The sequence below is a fragment of the Amphiprion ocellaris genome, chromosome 19 (assembly GCF_022539595.1).
Source record: "Amphiprion ocellaris isolate individual 3 ecotype Okinawa chromosome 19, ASM2253959v1, whole genome shotgun sequence".
NCBI lineage: Eukaryota > Metazoa > Chordata > Actinopteri > Pomacentridae > Amphiprion > Amphiprion ocellaris.
Window position 1 is genome coordinate 7746439 of NC_072784.1, and position 14796 is coordinate 7761234.

The window sequence follows — 14796 nt, forward strand, 5'->3', positions numbered from 1 at the left end:
GGGCTTTACACCACTGAAGACAAGTGTGACCGATTTAAGAAATACAAACAAGCTAGAGCATTGTTTTTCCCTATAGTAGAATCATAATGAGGTGCAGCAGATCATTCTCTGTGTGACGATAAGAGGTGACAACCCTAAAAAACATCTAAAAATAAGCTTTCTGTGAACGACCCGCATACATTACATGTTCAGTGGAGCCACACCGTTACACGTTTTGCTTTGAAAATGCAGGCAGTGAGATCAGCTTTTGTGTGTTTGTATTTTGCACATTAATTATGTTTCTGGCAGCATAGCATCAATTAATCAGTACAATCACAGATGAGTTTTAATTTGGCTTCAAATGGTTACCCTGGCACCATCTCCATCGTCAGAGTTCACCGTTTTTAATTTTCATTATGTTGTCATTCATAAAGTGGGTTCCCGTCTTCTTCAGCGCTTATTTCTTAGTCGCTGCTTCATTGTTTCCCATTGAGTAAACATGACAGCTTGCAATTTTTGATATTTACTTGCACAAACAGAGTGGGAAGGGGGGTGTGTCCATTCTCACCAGCAGAAGAACGGTTCCCACTTTATAAATGAACATAAAGGATGATGGCTCTCTGTTGCTTTACCATTTTTATTTTTTCCTCATCTGCCTTTTCATGTTTGGAGACTTGTATCCTCACTCCCTTCCTCCTCCACAGCTCCTAGTGGTCTCTCATGTTGCTGTAATGTTGTTATTGTTTACCACTGGACGTCTAAAGCTAATCTTTGCTTTGCCTTGGCTCTCTGTCCTCTGTTGGTTGTTGTTCACATCTTGTCCATCCCTCCCTCCTCCATGCCCCCCCCTCCCTCTCTGTCCCTCCATTGTCTTTGTCTGACCTGTAACGACTTATTTCACGCTTTTTTAATATTCATTTTGACCTCCCCCATCTCCCTCCCCTCCCTCCCTTCTCCCCCTCTCTCCCTCCTTTTTTAACGCTTGTGATGTCTGCATTGGCCTGCTTTGGTGTGACCAATCATCCACTCCGAAATTTGCGCGCAAAATCAAAACACCCGCCCACATAAAAACCCTGCATCACGATTGGCTGCTACCTCCTGGCGACGACCTACCTTGCCCTCTGCCTCCTCCTGTGTGTCCGCCCCCTGGCCTGTCCTGCCCTGCCCTGATTGGCGGCTGCTTCTCCGTGCCCTCTCTGTGATTGGCTGTGCTGATGACGAACGGTGTAGTTCACCAAAATATGGGCTTCTTGCTGACAGGTACCACTTCTGTGAGAAGTGTTTCAACGAAATCCAAGGCGAGAGTGTTTCCCTGGGGGATGACCCCTCCCAGCCTCAGACGTGAGTACCACCGGTCTTACCTTCCTGTAACGCATGACATACAACAGGCTGTCAAGCTAAAATGTAGAGATTTTTGAGTACTGTTTGTCGAGATAAAGATGTCCTGCCTTTCTGACATTTAGTGTCACAACCAGCTGTTACAAATGTCCAATTTTTTTGGTTGTCCAACTAGTTTAAGGTTGAAATTCTACATTGACTTATGATTGATTAGTCGTAGGACTGTAGGAGTCGAATGACGGAGAAGTCAACTATTTAGGTATCCAAGTAGTGTGTTTTTGGACTGACATGCTAAACATCTAGGGGTGTAAATTATTGGCAATCTAAGGATTCAATTTGATTCCTATTATTGGAGTAGCAATTTGATACAGAATCCATTTGTTGGTTTAAAAAAATGAAGGAAGGGCGCTATATTTGTGTGCCAAATCACTGCCCACTGAGCTGCAAATACAACACAGCTAGTTAATTTTTATACAGATCATTGTCTGAATGGAAGAAATCAATGAAAGATGTGTATGTGAGTCGTTATTATTTAACTGCATTAAATTGAAGCTATATCTTCCTGTATGAAAGTATTTAAATGAAGGTGTAATTTACTGACCACCATCTTGGGTCAAATACAGATGATAGTGTGTGTATATTGGAGTAAAGCTGTATTGTTGTTGCCGTGTGTGTTGCTAAGCTGATATGAATTTGTCAGAGATGGAATACCTTGGTCTCGTAAAGCTAATTATTAAGCCACTAAATCCAGAATGCGAGCAAATGCTTGACTTTTGTGAAGATAATATCAAGATAACTCTAATATATGTGCACTGTACACATCTAGGTAACATGTTTTTCCCCGTCAACACCACATTTACTAAAGTCTCAACGTGGCTCTGTGTCTCAAAGTTCCAAATTTAGAAACTTTTTCAAAGAAAATAATCCCTCCCTGCCTTTAAATGGCTCATACACAGTTGGTTCCTTTAGAATATGCAGATTTTATGAAGTTTCTGTGTTTTTCTCTGTTACTCGCTGCAGCTCGAGCACACCAGCTCTCCTTCAAATCCTTTAGATTTAGGTGTGAAACCCTGGAAATCTGAATCTGTGTTTTCGATACAGTTCACTGCAGTTCAACGTGGAAATTTTCAGTGATGAAGTTGACAGCGTCTTCCAGCATATACATTTTTTAAAAAACACCATTTTATTATCTTTAGGAGATTTTAAAAAAAAAACATCCATTAGCGTTTCTAACAGTATTAAAAAATATATATTTGTCATTTGTGGATTTATACAAAACAGAAAAGATAAGAATCACATTTTGTAAGTGAATAGGTTTTTTTTCAACTTTTCATACAAATTTTTTTTTTCCCCCACGTTTCTCTCATGTGAGGAATTGCTGCCTTTTTGTGTTTTATTTTATTATAAATAAAATATCTTTGAGATTTTAGCATACAAAACAAGACCTAGTGCTCTTGTGAAATTAGATTTATGATGATTAGTTGGCGCATCTATTAGTTGATTGTCAGAAAAACTAATTATTTGGATAACTGAGTAATTACAATGACAACGTTTGAGGATGAGCTTCACTAATGCTTTAATATAAACTGCATATGTTTGGGTGTTTTTTCTTTAAACTGGACAAAACAAATCATTTGAAAATGTCACCCTGGAATCTGGAAAACAGGCAATTTTAACTAATTTAATTGACATTTAATAGATTCATCAAGAAAATAATTTGTCATTTAATCAATCATGACTATAATCAAAGGTTGCTGCCCTAATTTTGTGTACCAAATTTGAGAAAATAGATGAATAAATAGTGATGATTGATGTTCGCTTCGCAGCTGCCTTGTGGGATTGAATATTGTTAACTGACAGTAGCAGCTCAGTGGGATTTAAGTGGTTAAAGATTATGATTGCCTTCTGCTTTTATTGATTTCTACAATGAATAATGAGAACAGCGTGTAGTGATACGTTTTTGAGGTAAAAGAAATGTTCTGATCTTTTGTTAGCATTTCCTGAATAGAGGACAAAGGATTCTGTGTTCAGCCTGTAGTATACACAGGGTAATCTTGGTGTGTTGCTTACACTAATTTGTCTTCCCATGTCTCCCACAGGTCCATCAACAAAGATCAGTTCCAACGAAAAAAGAATGACACACTTGACCCTGAGCTGTATGTGCCATTCTTAATTCATTTGTCTCTATGATGCTTCAGATCCATTTTTGTATTTAGACTGTTTTATGATTTTGTGCTATCCACTTCTCAGAAATGAACAGGATGTTCCATCATGTTGGCTTTATTAACTTTGGATATTGTCTGTCTTTTGTCTTCTTTTCGTCTCCCTGCTCAGACTTGTGGAATGTATTGACTGCGGTCGTAAAATGCACCAGATCTGTGTCCTGCATAATGAAACCATATGGCCGTTAGGGTGAGCCAGCTATCATACATACACTCTGCACATTCTGTTGTGAGAATTGGTTTGAAAAACACATATATAGTCTTCGAAAAGCATAAAAAATCAAAACTACAGCAGTTAAATCCTAACCCAAATGAAGACACATTTTCTCGTTGCTGTACACATGCTGTCCTGAACTTCTGTTTCAGGTTGAACACAATTCTGAAATCTTGAGCTTCAGTGTCAAACAAGGGTTTTAAACTGAAAACATGTTTTAACTTTTGATAACTACATCAGGGAACAAATGCTTTTCTGTACTGTTGCAACAGATACATATGCAAACAAAGTCCTGCAGCTCAAGTGTAGAGCAAATTTCAGGCCTCAAAATTTGATTTCCATTCATGTGTGGTCTGCAGTTAATTGATCCAAGTCATTTTTTGATTAAGGCCACCTTATTGGTGCCTATTGTAACAGTGCTGATTGTAACCTGCACAATTAACTATATATTATCCAATTCCTTCCTAATCACAGCTTTGTATGCGACAACTGCCTCAAAAAGGCCAATAAGACGCGGAAAGAGAACAAATATGCAGCCAAAAGTAAGTCATCGCTTAACTACCAGCTCATTTCATGCACGTGTTTTACAGCCTTTACTCCCTTCTTGTCTTCCTTTCAGACTTCCAATTCCTTCTCATCCTAGGTTTAGATTCTTTTTGTCATAATACCAATATTTCCAATAATCTGTCAATTTCACATCTTAACCATCTCAACCCCAGGAAATTTCTGGATGTTTTTGCTAGTGCTGCATTGTTATTAGCTGTGGGGTCATTTTTGACTTATATAAAATCCTGCCCCTCTATGGAAACAGCACGACTATGGCTAGAAGTACAGAGAACTGAGAAATATCTTCTATGAAATAAAACACTGTGTAATACCGTTAATCATAATGATAAAAAACAAACTTGAAACTGTGTGTGATGGGGATGCTAAGATATTTTAACACAGACGTCTGAGCATGCCATAGTGACATACCTTTGGTAACAGCAGGGATAAACACAACTGTTGTGTGTTCACACACGTCTCTGTATTTTTTTACAGGGCTTCCTCAGACCAAGCTGGGGAGCTATTTGGAGACACGAGTGAACGACTACCTCAAGCGGCAGAATCACCCTGAGTCTGGCGAGGTCACCATCCGTGTGGTCCACGTCTCAGACAAGGTGGTTGAGGTCAAGCCGGGTATGAAGTCCAGGTAAACGGGCAAATTTCACTAATTACTACACATATTTAGGATGGTAGCTTACTCATCAAGCCTGATACCTGCTGCAAATCACAATTTTTTTTTTACAACTGATTCTTGTGCTGAGTACAGGTGTGTGTTATGGATGTGTACACTATGTACAGATACAGAATCGCGTGACCTAAATATGTAGCGGGCGGCGGGAATTGATGGAACTCGGAAACACCCCCACAGTTTAATCAATTGTGGCAAGAAAAACTCTCGTCACTGTTTATTTATTGGATTTCATGGCTATTTTCCTCACCCAAGCTGTGTTTTTTTTTCTTCAGGTTTGTGGACAATGGAGAGATGGCTGAGTCTTTTCCATACAGGATGAAAGCCCTGTTCGCATTTGAGGACATCGATGGGGCAGATGTATGTTTTTTCGGCATGCACGTTCAAGAGTACGGCTCGGACTGCCCACCTCCCAATCAGAGACGAGTGTACATTTCTTACCTGGACAGCGTGCACTTCTTCAAACCTCGACACCTCAGGACTACCATCTACCATGAGATCCTTCTGGGATACTTGGAGTATGTCAAAAGGCAGGGGTAAGAGACAAATTTTGGCTTTCTCAAACATGACATCTGCAAGAGACCCCACCTGGGGAGCTGAAATGAAACATAAAGCTACAGAAGCATACAAAGATTAGTATGTTATGCAGTGTCGTGGGTTCATGAGGCTTTATGTTCCAGGAGGCAGATGAGTCGAAAGGAAATCGATTTCACTTCTTTTACAAAAGCCTCGGTCAATACAACTACATGTGTCCCTGTCTCAGGTTTACAACAGGACACATCTGGGCCTGCCCTCCTAGTGAAGGGGATGATTACATCTTCCACTGTCACCCAGCGGACCAGAAGATTCCTAAGCCAAAACGCCTGCAGGAATGGTACAAGAAGATGCTGGACAAGGCGGTTGCTGAACGCATTGTCCACGATTACAAGGTGAGACATTTAATTTTAGAGTTAGCCAACCACAATGGTTACATGTGGGACCTTTTTTTGAGAATGTGCAAGTTAAAATTCCACTTGATCACATTTGTTACACTGATTTGAAGACACTCCAACTAGTGCAGGCGGCTACTGTGATAGCTGTGACAGTTGAAAGTAGTACTTATTTTCCTCCATGTTTTCAGTCAGTCTCTCCCAATAATTAAAAAACCCTCCAATCTACGTGTTCAACATTTTTCCCAGTGCCCGCTCACAGGTGTTACCAATACTGAAACAAGTAGTGACTCTATATATGATAGATATTTAAATGTTCACATTTTTAGTTTGTTTGCATGCCTGCTTCATCTCTGCTCTGTGTAAATACAGCCTGTAATTCAGGCCAGTTCAGCTGAAAAGTCCCTTTTTATTGCCTCATGACTTACAGCTGAGTCCCTAAAACTTCTCGGTTGTGCCAGGGAGCACAGGATTTTTAGGGTCCGAGCACCAAATGGTGCAAAGACACTTTTGCAATGCAAGGAATTACTACTCTTTTTAAGGTCGGCAAAACAATCTCCAATTTGAAGGCCTGAACATACTCAAAAACACGTATAAATTTGCACACGTCAGGACAGACGAACAGGAACTACAGCCAGTACATCTCACCTAGACTTCTGAAATTTGGTACACATATGTAACCCGTCAAGACGCACAAAACTGTAATTGACCCCCATGCCCAAAACCCAACAGGAAATTGGCCATTTTGAATTATGCGTCATATTTTTGACGATTTTGGGTAATTTTTTTGACATTTTCTAAAGCTATCAACTCAAACAGGGTAACCCAGAGAGAGGTCAAATTTGGCCAGGATTTACACCAGGCATAGGTGATCAAAATTTATCAAAATGCTTCACAAAAGTCTGACGGTGTGGAAATGGCGGCTGGCGGAATTTCGATTTATTTTTTTTGCCATGGAACAGGAAATACTGTGTGAAAAACTGGCCTGTACATGCTCCAATCTGACTCAGACTTTAGAAATGACATGCTTGGATTCACTGACCAGCAGGAATGCAAGCACCCGTTCAACACTGCTTGCAACTTAAATTTTTTATTTTATTTTTTTTTACAAAATCTAGTCTAGATGATTTATTTATGGCAAATTTTAAATGACACATGTGGAATAAACTTATGTTATTCTAATGTCACGCTTGTAAGTTTAGGTTTGGTTGTATTATTTTTTCAGATGAAAGCCAGCATGATTATTTCAACAACATGTTCAAAGTAACAACTGATAAATAATGTTATTTTAACTTTCCATGCTAGCTGCTAAATTGACCCTGTGTTGAAGCAGGTTTCTTGCCTGCTGTTTGAGTGGTGTTAATCTCGAACCCCAGTTTGATATTTTGTCTTTCCTGAAACCGTGAAAAGACTTTTCAGTGACATTAACACTATTACTTTCCATGTCTTTGTCTTTTTAGGACATCTTCAAGCAGGCTACAGAGGACCGGCTGACCAGTGCCAAGGAGCTGCCGTACTTTGAGGGTGACTTCTGGCCCAACGTGCTGGAGGAGAGTATCAAGGAGCTGGAGCAGGAGGAGGAGGAGAGGAAGAGGGAGGAAAACAGTACCTCCAATGAGAGCACAGATGTGAGTAGAATGAAAGTCTGCATGTAGTCAACGTTTTCAGGCTTCATTTTGTTTTGGGGAAGTCTATTGAAATTAACTTTAAAACTTTTACAGGCCACAAAAGGAGACAGCAAAAATGCCAAAAAGAAGAACAATAAAAAGACGAGCAAGAACAAGAGCAGCTTAAGCCGAGCCAATAAGAAGAAACCAGGGATGCCCAATGTTTCCAACGACCTTTCCCAGAAACTCTACGCCACCATGGAGAAACATAAAGAGGTATGCAGGTCTGATTTAACTGGAGCAACAGCTACTTACTTTCTTGAGATTGTACCATATAATTATACTGTTATGACAAGTGACTTATATCATCAAAACGGTCTTTTTGACACCACTCTATGCTGTTGTTGCAACAGGTAGACAATAACTTGCCAACTGATAATTAGTGGTAGGAATTAGTATAATCACAACTCCAAAATTCTGATGGGGAATGAGTCTTTATTAAAATCAGCTATTTAATCTCCACCTTTATGTCACACTTCTGCTTATAAAAGTGTCAGTCCTTTCAGAGATAAGTGCAACAGTACATTAATGCACATTCTCCAACTTTCACACTCTCTGCAGGTATTCAGTTGATCATAAATAACTGATGTTGTTGATCTTCACACTGACCACCTGATTTTTAGCAGCTTGCAATAACATGGGTGATTAACAGAGATGTTTGCCACACCAGTAGCTTATCTAACAAGGTCGAACCGGATAAAACAATTATCATTACCCTTAATTGCTATTATATTTAAGGACATGATGTCATAACATATGTCACATTTGCCAACCCGATGCTCTTCGTCTTTTGAGCAAGTCAGCATATCTGATCCTTTGCCAAGTTGAACATTTTGTCTCCATCATAAAGTGTCTTTGTGGTGTCACCCTCACTATTTACAAGAAAGTCATCACACGTCACAAAGCTGTTGTTACGTTTATGCTGATGTTAGTTGGTAATGACTCCTGTGTAGGCAAAACCTTATGCAAAGGTGCTCAACTTGAATTTCCCTCGGGATTAATGAAGTATCTAGACATCTGTCTAGACATCTATCTATCTAGACATCTGTCTATCCATCTAGACATCTGTATCTAGACATCTATTTACATTCTGCACTGAAATTTCTCTGGAGAAAAAATTAATCAACTTGTCTATTCTTCTGCAATACTCAAGATTTCTGAATAGTTTTATATATTTCTGAATGTATTAATCTAAATAATTTTGAAAGTGTCTTAAAAGCTTGCCTTTGTGTTCTGAATCACACATCGTCCTCATCTACAGTTGATCTTTTCCACTCTGATTGGCAGGTCTTCTTCGTCATCCGCCTCATCGCCGGCCCCACCGCCAACTCGCTGCCTCCCATCACTGACTCGGATCCTCTCATGGCTTGTGACCTGATGGACGGTCGTGATGCTTTTCTGACTCTGGCCAGGGACAAGCACTTAGAGTTCAGCTCTTTAAGGAGGTCCAAATGGAGCTCCATGTGTATGTTGGTGGAGCTCCACAACCAGAGCCAGGACCGCTTTGTCTACACCTGCAATGAGTGTAAACACCACGTTGAGACCCGCTTCCATTGCACTGTGTGTGAGGTGAGAAAAATTATTCAATGACGACATGTTTTTCTTCTTGTGCAGTCCCTGTACAGACTAAACTATGATTTCTAGTGGTATGCAACTGTTTGGTGGCATAGATAAACTAAAAAAAACTGCTCTGCTTCTCTGGAGTTACCTGATATGATAGTTGCACAAGCGAAAATTCCTGAAAGGCTACATTGGTGGGGGTATGTTGCTGTAGGGTACCGGTGAGAAGTTGATGTAAAAACTAATTTAAGGACTTACCAAAAGCCATGACAGTACACTGTCAAAACTGTACAAACTTTTGTGAGTGTACACTGTATATGAAATTCTTTGGTATGTCTTTGTTAATCCCGTATTTCAGTTCATATTCATTTTTTTTTTATTGCTATTTTTTTCCCTTTCCTTCTCCAGGACTATGATTTGTGCATCACCTGCTACAACACTAAAGGTCACGAGCACAAGATGGATAAGCTGGGGCTTGGGCTGGATGATGATAGCAACAACCAGGCAGCAGCAGCTACCCAGAGCCCTGGTGACTCTCGCCGCCTCAGTATCCAGCGCTGCATCCAGTCACTAGTCCACGCATGCCAGTGCCGCAACGCCAACTGCTCTTTGCCATCCTGCCAGAAGATGAAGCGTGTTGTTCAGCACACAAAAGGTTGCAAGCGGAAGACGAACGGTGGCTGTCCCATCTGCAAGCAGCTCATTGCTCTGTGCTGCTACCACGCCAAACACTGTCAGGAGAACAAATGTCCCGTCCCGTTCTGTCTGAACATCAAGCAAAAGCTCCGGCAGCAGCAGCTGCAGCACAGACTCCAACAGGCCCAAATGCTGAGGAGGAGAATGGCCAGCATGCAGAGGGTGGGGCAGCCACCTGGAGGGCAACCAGGAGGACCTGTGGTAGGACTTCCATCTCCAGGAAACAATGGTACCACAGCACCCAGTACCCCAACGTCTGGTGGAACTCAACCTCCAACTCCGCAGACCCCTACTCAAACAATGCCTCCAGTTCCACAGCAGGGAATGGGTCCTGGACCTGGAGTACAGCAGCAGCAACAGCCTGGAGGGATGCCTCCTCAACATGCCCTTCATCACCAGTTCCCACAGATGGCTGGTGGAAGTGGTGCGCCAGGAGGGATAATGAACTCTCCTCAACATCAGCAGCAAATGCTTCCTCAGGTCCAGCCACAACAGCAAAGTGGAACTGGGACCAACCCTCAGCAGCTCCAACAGCACCCCAACAGTTTGCCTCAATATGCCAGCAGACCACCAGGCTCCTCCCCAATCCACCAGTCCCAGGGTAAACCTGTTGTTGGCTCTGCAACGCCTCCCCAGCAACATTCTGGTGGCGCTGTCATAGCTGGAAGTGTTGGGGGTCAACAGGCTCCCAGCCAGTCGCAGGGCCAGGCTTCACTTCCACAGCAGCAACAGCAGCCTCCTTCTGGCCCTCCACCGGCAGCAGTAGAAATAGCTATGAAGATTCAGCAGGTGGCTGATGCTCAAAGGAAGATGGCTCTACAGAGACAAGCAGCCCAGGCAGCTGCAGGGTTGATGCCTCCTCACCCCCACCACCAACAGGGTCAAGGTCAGCAGATGGGCATGGGACACCCAGGGGCGGTAGGGCTGGTTGGACAGGGGATGCCACCACAGAACCAAGCAGCAGTGGCAGCCGCTCGCGTCCACATGGATCAACAGCAAGGTGCTCCTCCAGGGATGATGGTTGGTGCTGGTGGGCCCATGCAGCAGAACCCTCAACAGGGCAGCCTGCCACAGGGCCAGCTCTCCACTCAGGTGCAGCTTCAGCAGCAGAGGATGGGTGCTCCACTTCAGAACCCTCCACAGCAGCAACAGCAGTGGGCAGGCCAGGGGATGCCACCCCAGCAGAGGCAAGCTATGATGAACCAAATGGGCCATCAAACCATGATGGCAACTCAACATCAACAGCAGCAACACCAACAAGCTCAGGGCCATGCTGCCTTGATGAACATGGCGCAGCAGCAGCAGCAGCAGGGTGCTGGCGGTGGGGTCACAGGAGGAGCTGTCCCTGGAGTTGCAGGGGTGGCTGCTGCTGGTGGAAACATCCCCCAGGCAGCCCTGCAAGAGCTATTAAGGACTCTTCGATCGCCTAGCTCACCGCTCCAGCAACAGCAAGTCCTCAACATCTTGCGGTCTAACCCACAGCTCATGGCTGCTTTCATTAAGCAAAGGGCCTCAAGATACAAGGGGGGGCAGGGGGGCCCTCCTGGACCAGGAGGTCTCCCAGGCGGCGTCCCTGGAGGACCTGGTCCCACAGGGGGTCCTGTTGGAAATGTGATTCCAGGAGGGGGTCCACAGGTGAACATGAATGCTGCAGGTGCCGGCCAGCCAGGGATGCACATGGGGGGTCAGGGGGCGACAAATGTCAACATCGCCACAATGGCTCAGCTCCAGCAACAGCAGCTACAGCAGCAGCAGCAGCAGCAGCTACAACAACAGCAGAGGCCAATGCTCAGCGGTTTACAACAGCAGCAAGTTGCAGCTCTCCAACAGCAGCAGCAGCAACAACAAGGGGTAGGTAGAGGAATGCAGGGCCAGGGGCCACAAATGGGAAATCTCAACGGCCCCCAGTTTAGAGAGCTGCTCATGAGACGACATCTTCAGCAGCAGCAGCAGCAACAACAGCAGCAGCAGCAAATGGGAGTAAATCACGTACAATTCCAGCAGCCACAGCCACCTCAGGGCCAGGGATTCATGGGACAGCCAGGGATGCAGCCTCCTGCAGTGGGACAGGGTCCACCTGGAGGTCCACCTCTTGGCCCTCAGCAACCAGGTGGCCCCCCAGGCCAGCAGGGCCAAGGTTACCCAGGATCAGTGGCCCAACAGCAGGCCACAGCTGCACTCCAGCAGAGGCTCCAGCACCAGCACCACCTTCAGATGCAGCAGCAGCAGCAGCAGAACACCCATGCTGGCCTACCAGGGGGTGATGCAGGGCCAGGTGGGGGGGGCGTAGGAGGTCCACAGCAGCCCCCTCAGGGCCCTCAGCCCACTCAGAGTGGACCCCCCCCTCCATCCTCTCAGGCCCTGCTCCAACAGGCTCTTCACCAGAGACTGCTCCAGCAGCAGCAACATCTGGGCCCTGGGGGGTCACCGGCTCAACACAGCAATCCCATGAGCCCTCAGCAGCCCCAGCAGATGGCCCAGTCGCCGCACCCCCACCTGCAGGGCCAAGCGCTGCCCACGTCCCTCGCCAGTCAGGTGCGATCCCCTCAGCCGTCGCCCAGACCCCAGTCCCAGCCGCCACACTCCAGTCCGTCCCCGCGCATGCAGCCTCAGCCCTCCCCACATCACATCTCCCCCCAGATGCAGACGGGTTCTCCACACCCAAGTCATCTGAACCAGCATCACCCAGGAATCGTCCCTTCACAGCAGCAGCAGCAGCAGCCGGCGGCCCAGCAGCAACAGAACACTATGGAGCAGTTTGGGTCAGACCAAAGCGCCATGCTGTCTCAGCTGAGCAGCATGGCCGGTCTACACGGGCCGGGGGGCAACGGTCAGGACCCGATGGGCCAGAACATAAATCACAACCATTTAGACATCATCTAGGACGTCTCTATAAAGTGTCAAGATGGGCTGAAACGCTCCGTGATTCTTCGCACAAACTGCACTCACCCAGGACAGTGTTATTGTTATGACTTAGCCTTTCTTTTTTTATACTTTATTAAATGTTATTTAAAATGTTTTCAATAAAGATGCATTGAACTGAACTTCCTATGGGAGATGAACAATAAATCAAGCAGTTGTTAAATGAATTAGAATAAATGAATTGTAAGTTATTGCTGTTAATATATTTTTTTGCCAATTGTGGACAAAGAGGGGGACGGTGGTCTCTAGCACCCCTTTTATCTCCACCTTTTGCAGAAGAGAAAGGTGATATTTTTGGGGTTTCCGGGGGTAAATAGAAGTACTTGCCTTTTTTAAGAAATGTTTTTAATATTTTAAAAGTGGTCGAGAATTAAAGAAGAAATGATTTAATGCAAAGAACTTTTTTTTGTTTGTGTTTTTTTTTTTTTTTTTAATCCGTTTTGTTTGGCATCATTCAGTCTATTTCTGTTTTGCAAAGTGAGGATTATTAATGTAAATCCAAACGTGATGCATATCTTCCTTTTTAAAATGTTTGCTTTATTTATTATTTTCTTTCGGGCTGGGGTGGGGGTGTTGTGTACCTTGAGACTGCTACAATTCGTATAGAAATCTATTTTTGTTATCGACTGTTAAGATTGACTCTAGATGTCTTTAGTTGTCCAGGTGGGAATAATGTCAGTGTTTTATTGCAGTGTGGAGCAGGCATCATATCTGACATCCTGGCCAGCTTCTGTATTGGACATCGGTCATGCTGGAAGGGACTCTCTCCCCCCACGCAAACATGCAAGCCCTCTCCCTCGAATGTGTGTGCACTCCTTCCTTTAAAAGACACTTGATATGGCGCAGCGGAGGCTTGGGGAGGGGGGGTGCATACCTGTGTGCCTGAAACATTTTGAGTACATGGTCCAGGGTGTGAAATGTGGGTGGGGTGGGGCTCCTTTTAGTGTTTTTTTTTTTTTAGGATTCTACTGTTTGGAGTAAACAGAGGATAATGATCCAAATGAACTGTGTTGCACAGAAATGAGGTGAAAGATATGAGCAGTCGGTCTCCGTCTCTTTCTGCCTCGTCCCCTTTGCTGCTTCCCTTGGACTTTAAATCCCGCTCCTCCTCCTTCTCCACCCCCATCTTTGGGGGATGTTTAGCTCCCTCCCCTTAAACTCCATCCTCTTTATCTTTCTGCTACGAACTTTGGGAGTTTAATTTAATATTTTTTACTGTACAAAGGAAACACAAACTGTGGACTCAAATACTGTTTTTTATAATAAAATTAAAATTACCAATAGTGATGTGTCCTGTATGTATCTGTCTGACAAGAAGGTGTGAGAAAGACACTTGTTGCCTGTGTTATACAGTGAAGTTTATCAGCATCATGAGGCTGGCTCTCATCACCATGGTAACCATGTTGCATGACTAACCTCCAGAGCTGGTTAACTTTAACCCTCCTGTTGTCTTTATTTACTGGCACCAAAAAATATTGTTTCCTTGTCTGAAAAAAATCCAAAAATTCAGCAAAAAAAATCCCCCAAATTTCTGAAAATTTGCAAAACCTTCAGGAAGAAAATTCCAGTAATTCCTTAAAAGTTTTATTTTTAAAAAATAAATAATTTGATGGTTCAAATTTGGGGGATTTAAAAAAAAAAAAAAAAAAACTTTTAAGGGAAACTTTTAAGGAATTATTGGAATTTTCCTCCTGGAGGTTTTGCAAATTTTCCGAAATTTGGGGAATTTTTTTGCTGAATTTTTGGACTTTTTTCAGACAAGGAAACAATATTTTTTTGGTGCCTGTAAATGAGGACAACAGGAGGATTAAATCATTGTCTTGTTGGAAGGTCCAATGCTGCCCAAAGACAACCTTAATGTCCTCTTTTTTATGATCCTCTTTATTTTGACAAGGTTTTTTTTTTTTGGTTTGACTGTACTTCTCAAAATAGAAGGCTTCACCTTTTACGTCTCCCACACCTGATGGTTCGTAACAGCAGGGTCACCTTCATCTGCACCTGAGATGTAATTCATGTAAATATCAAACACCAGTTT

At 43.7% G+C, this 14796-nt stretch overlaps 1 protein-coding gene across 7 annotated transcripts in view; it reads left to right on the plus strand.

Annotated features, from left to right (window-relative positions):
- ep300b (E1A binding protein p300 b) overlaps positions 1-14044 on the plus strand; it is a 35654-nt gene extending 21610 nt beyond the window's left edge. For 4 of the 7 annotated variants that reach the window (XM_023273002.3, XM_023273003.3, XM_023273004.3 and 1 more), the window contains exons 20-30: positions 1210-1320; positions 3417-3473; positions 3652-3729; positions 4228-4295; positions 4795-4945; positions 5263-5523; positions 5751-5916; positions 7377-7544; positions 7638-7799; positions 8871-9152; positions 9552-14044. In XM_023273002.3, the coding sequence (XP_023128770.2) occupies positions 1210-1320; positions 3417-3473; positions 3652-3729; positions 4228-4295; positions 4795-4945; positions 5263-5523; positions 5751-5916; positions 7377-7544; positions 7638-7799; positions 8871-9152; positions 9552-12722 (4675 nt within the window). In that variant the 3' untranslated portion in view covers positions 12723-14044. The remainder of the gene's footprint in view (positions 1-1209; positions 1321-3416; positions 3474-3651; positions 3730-4227; positions 4296-4794; positions 4946-5262; positions 5524-5750; positions 5917-7376; positions 7545-7637; positions 7800-8870; positions 9153-9551) is intronic. The other 3 variants (XM_023273005.3, XM_023273007.3, XM_023273010.3) reach the window with 1 other exon arrangement.
- The last annotated feature ends 752 nt before the right edge of the window (positions 14045-14796 follow it).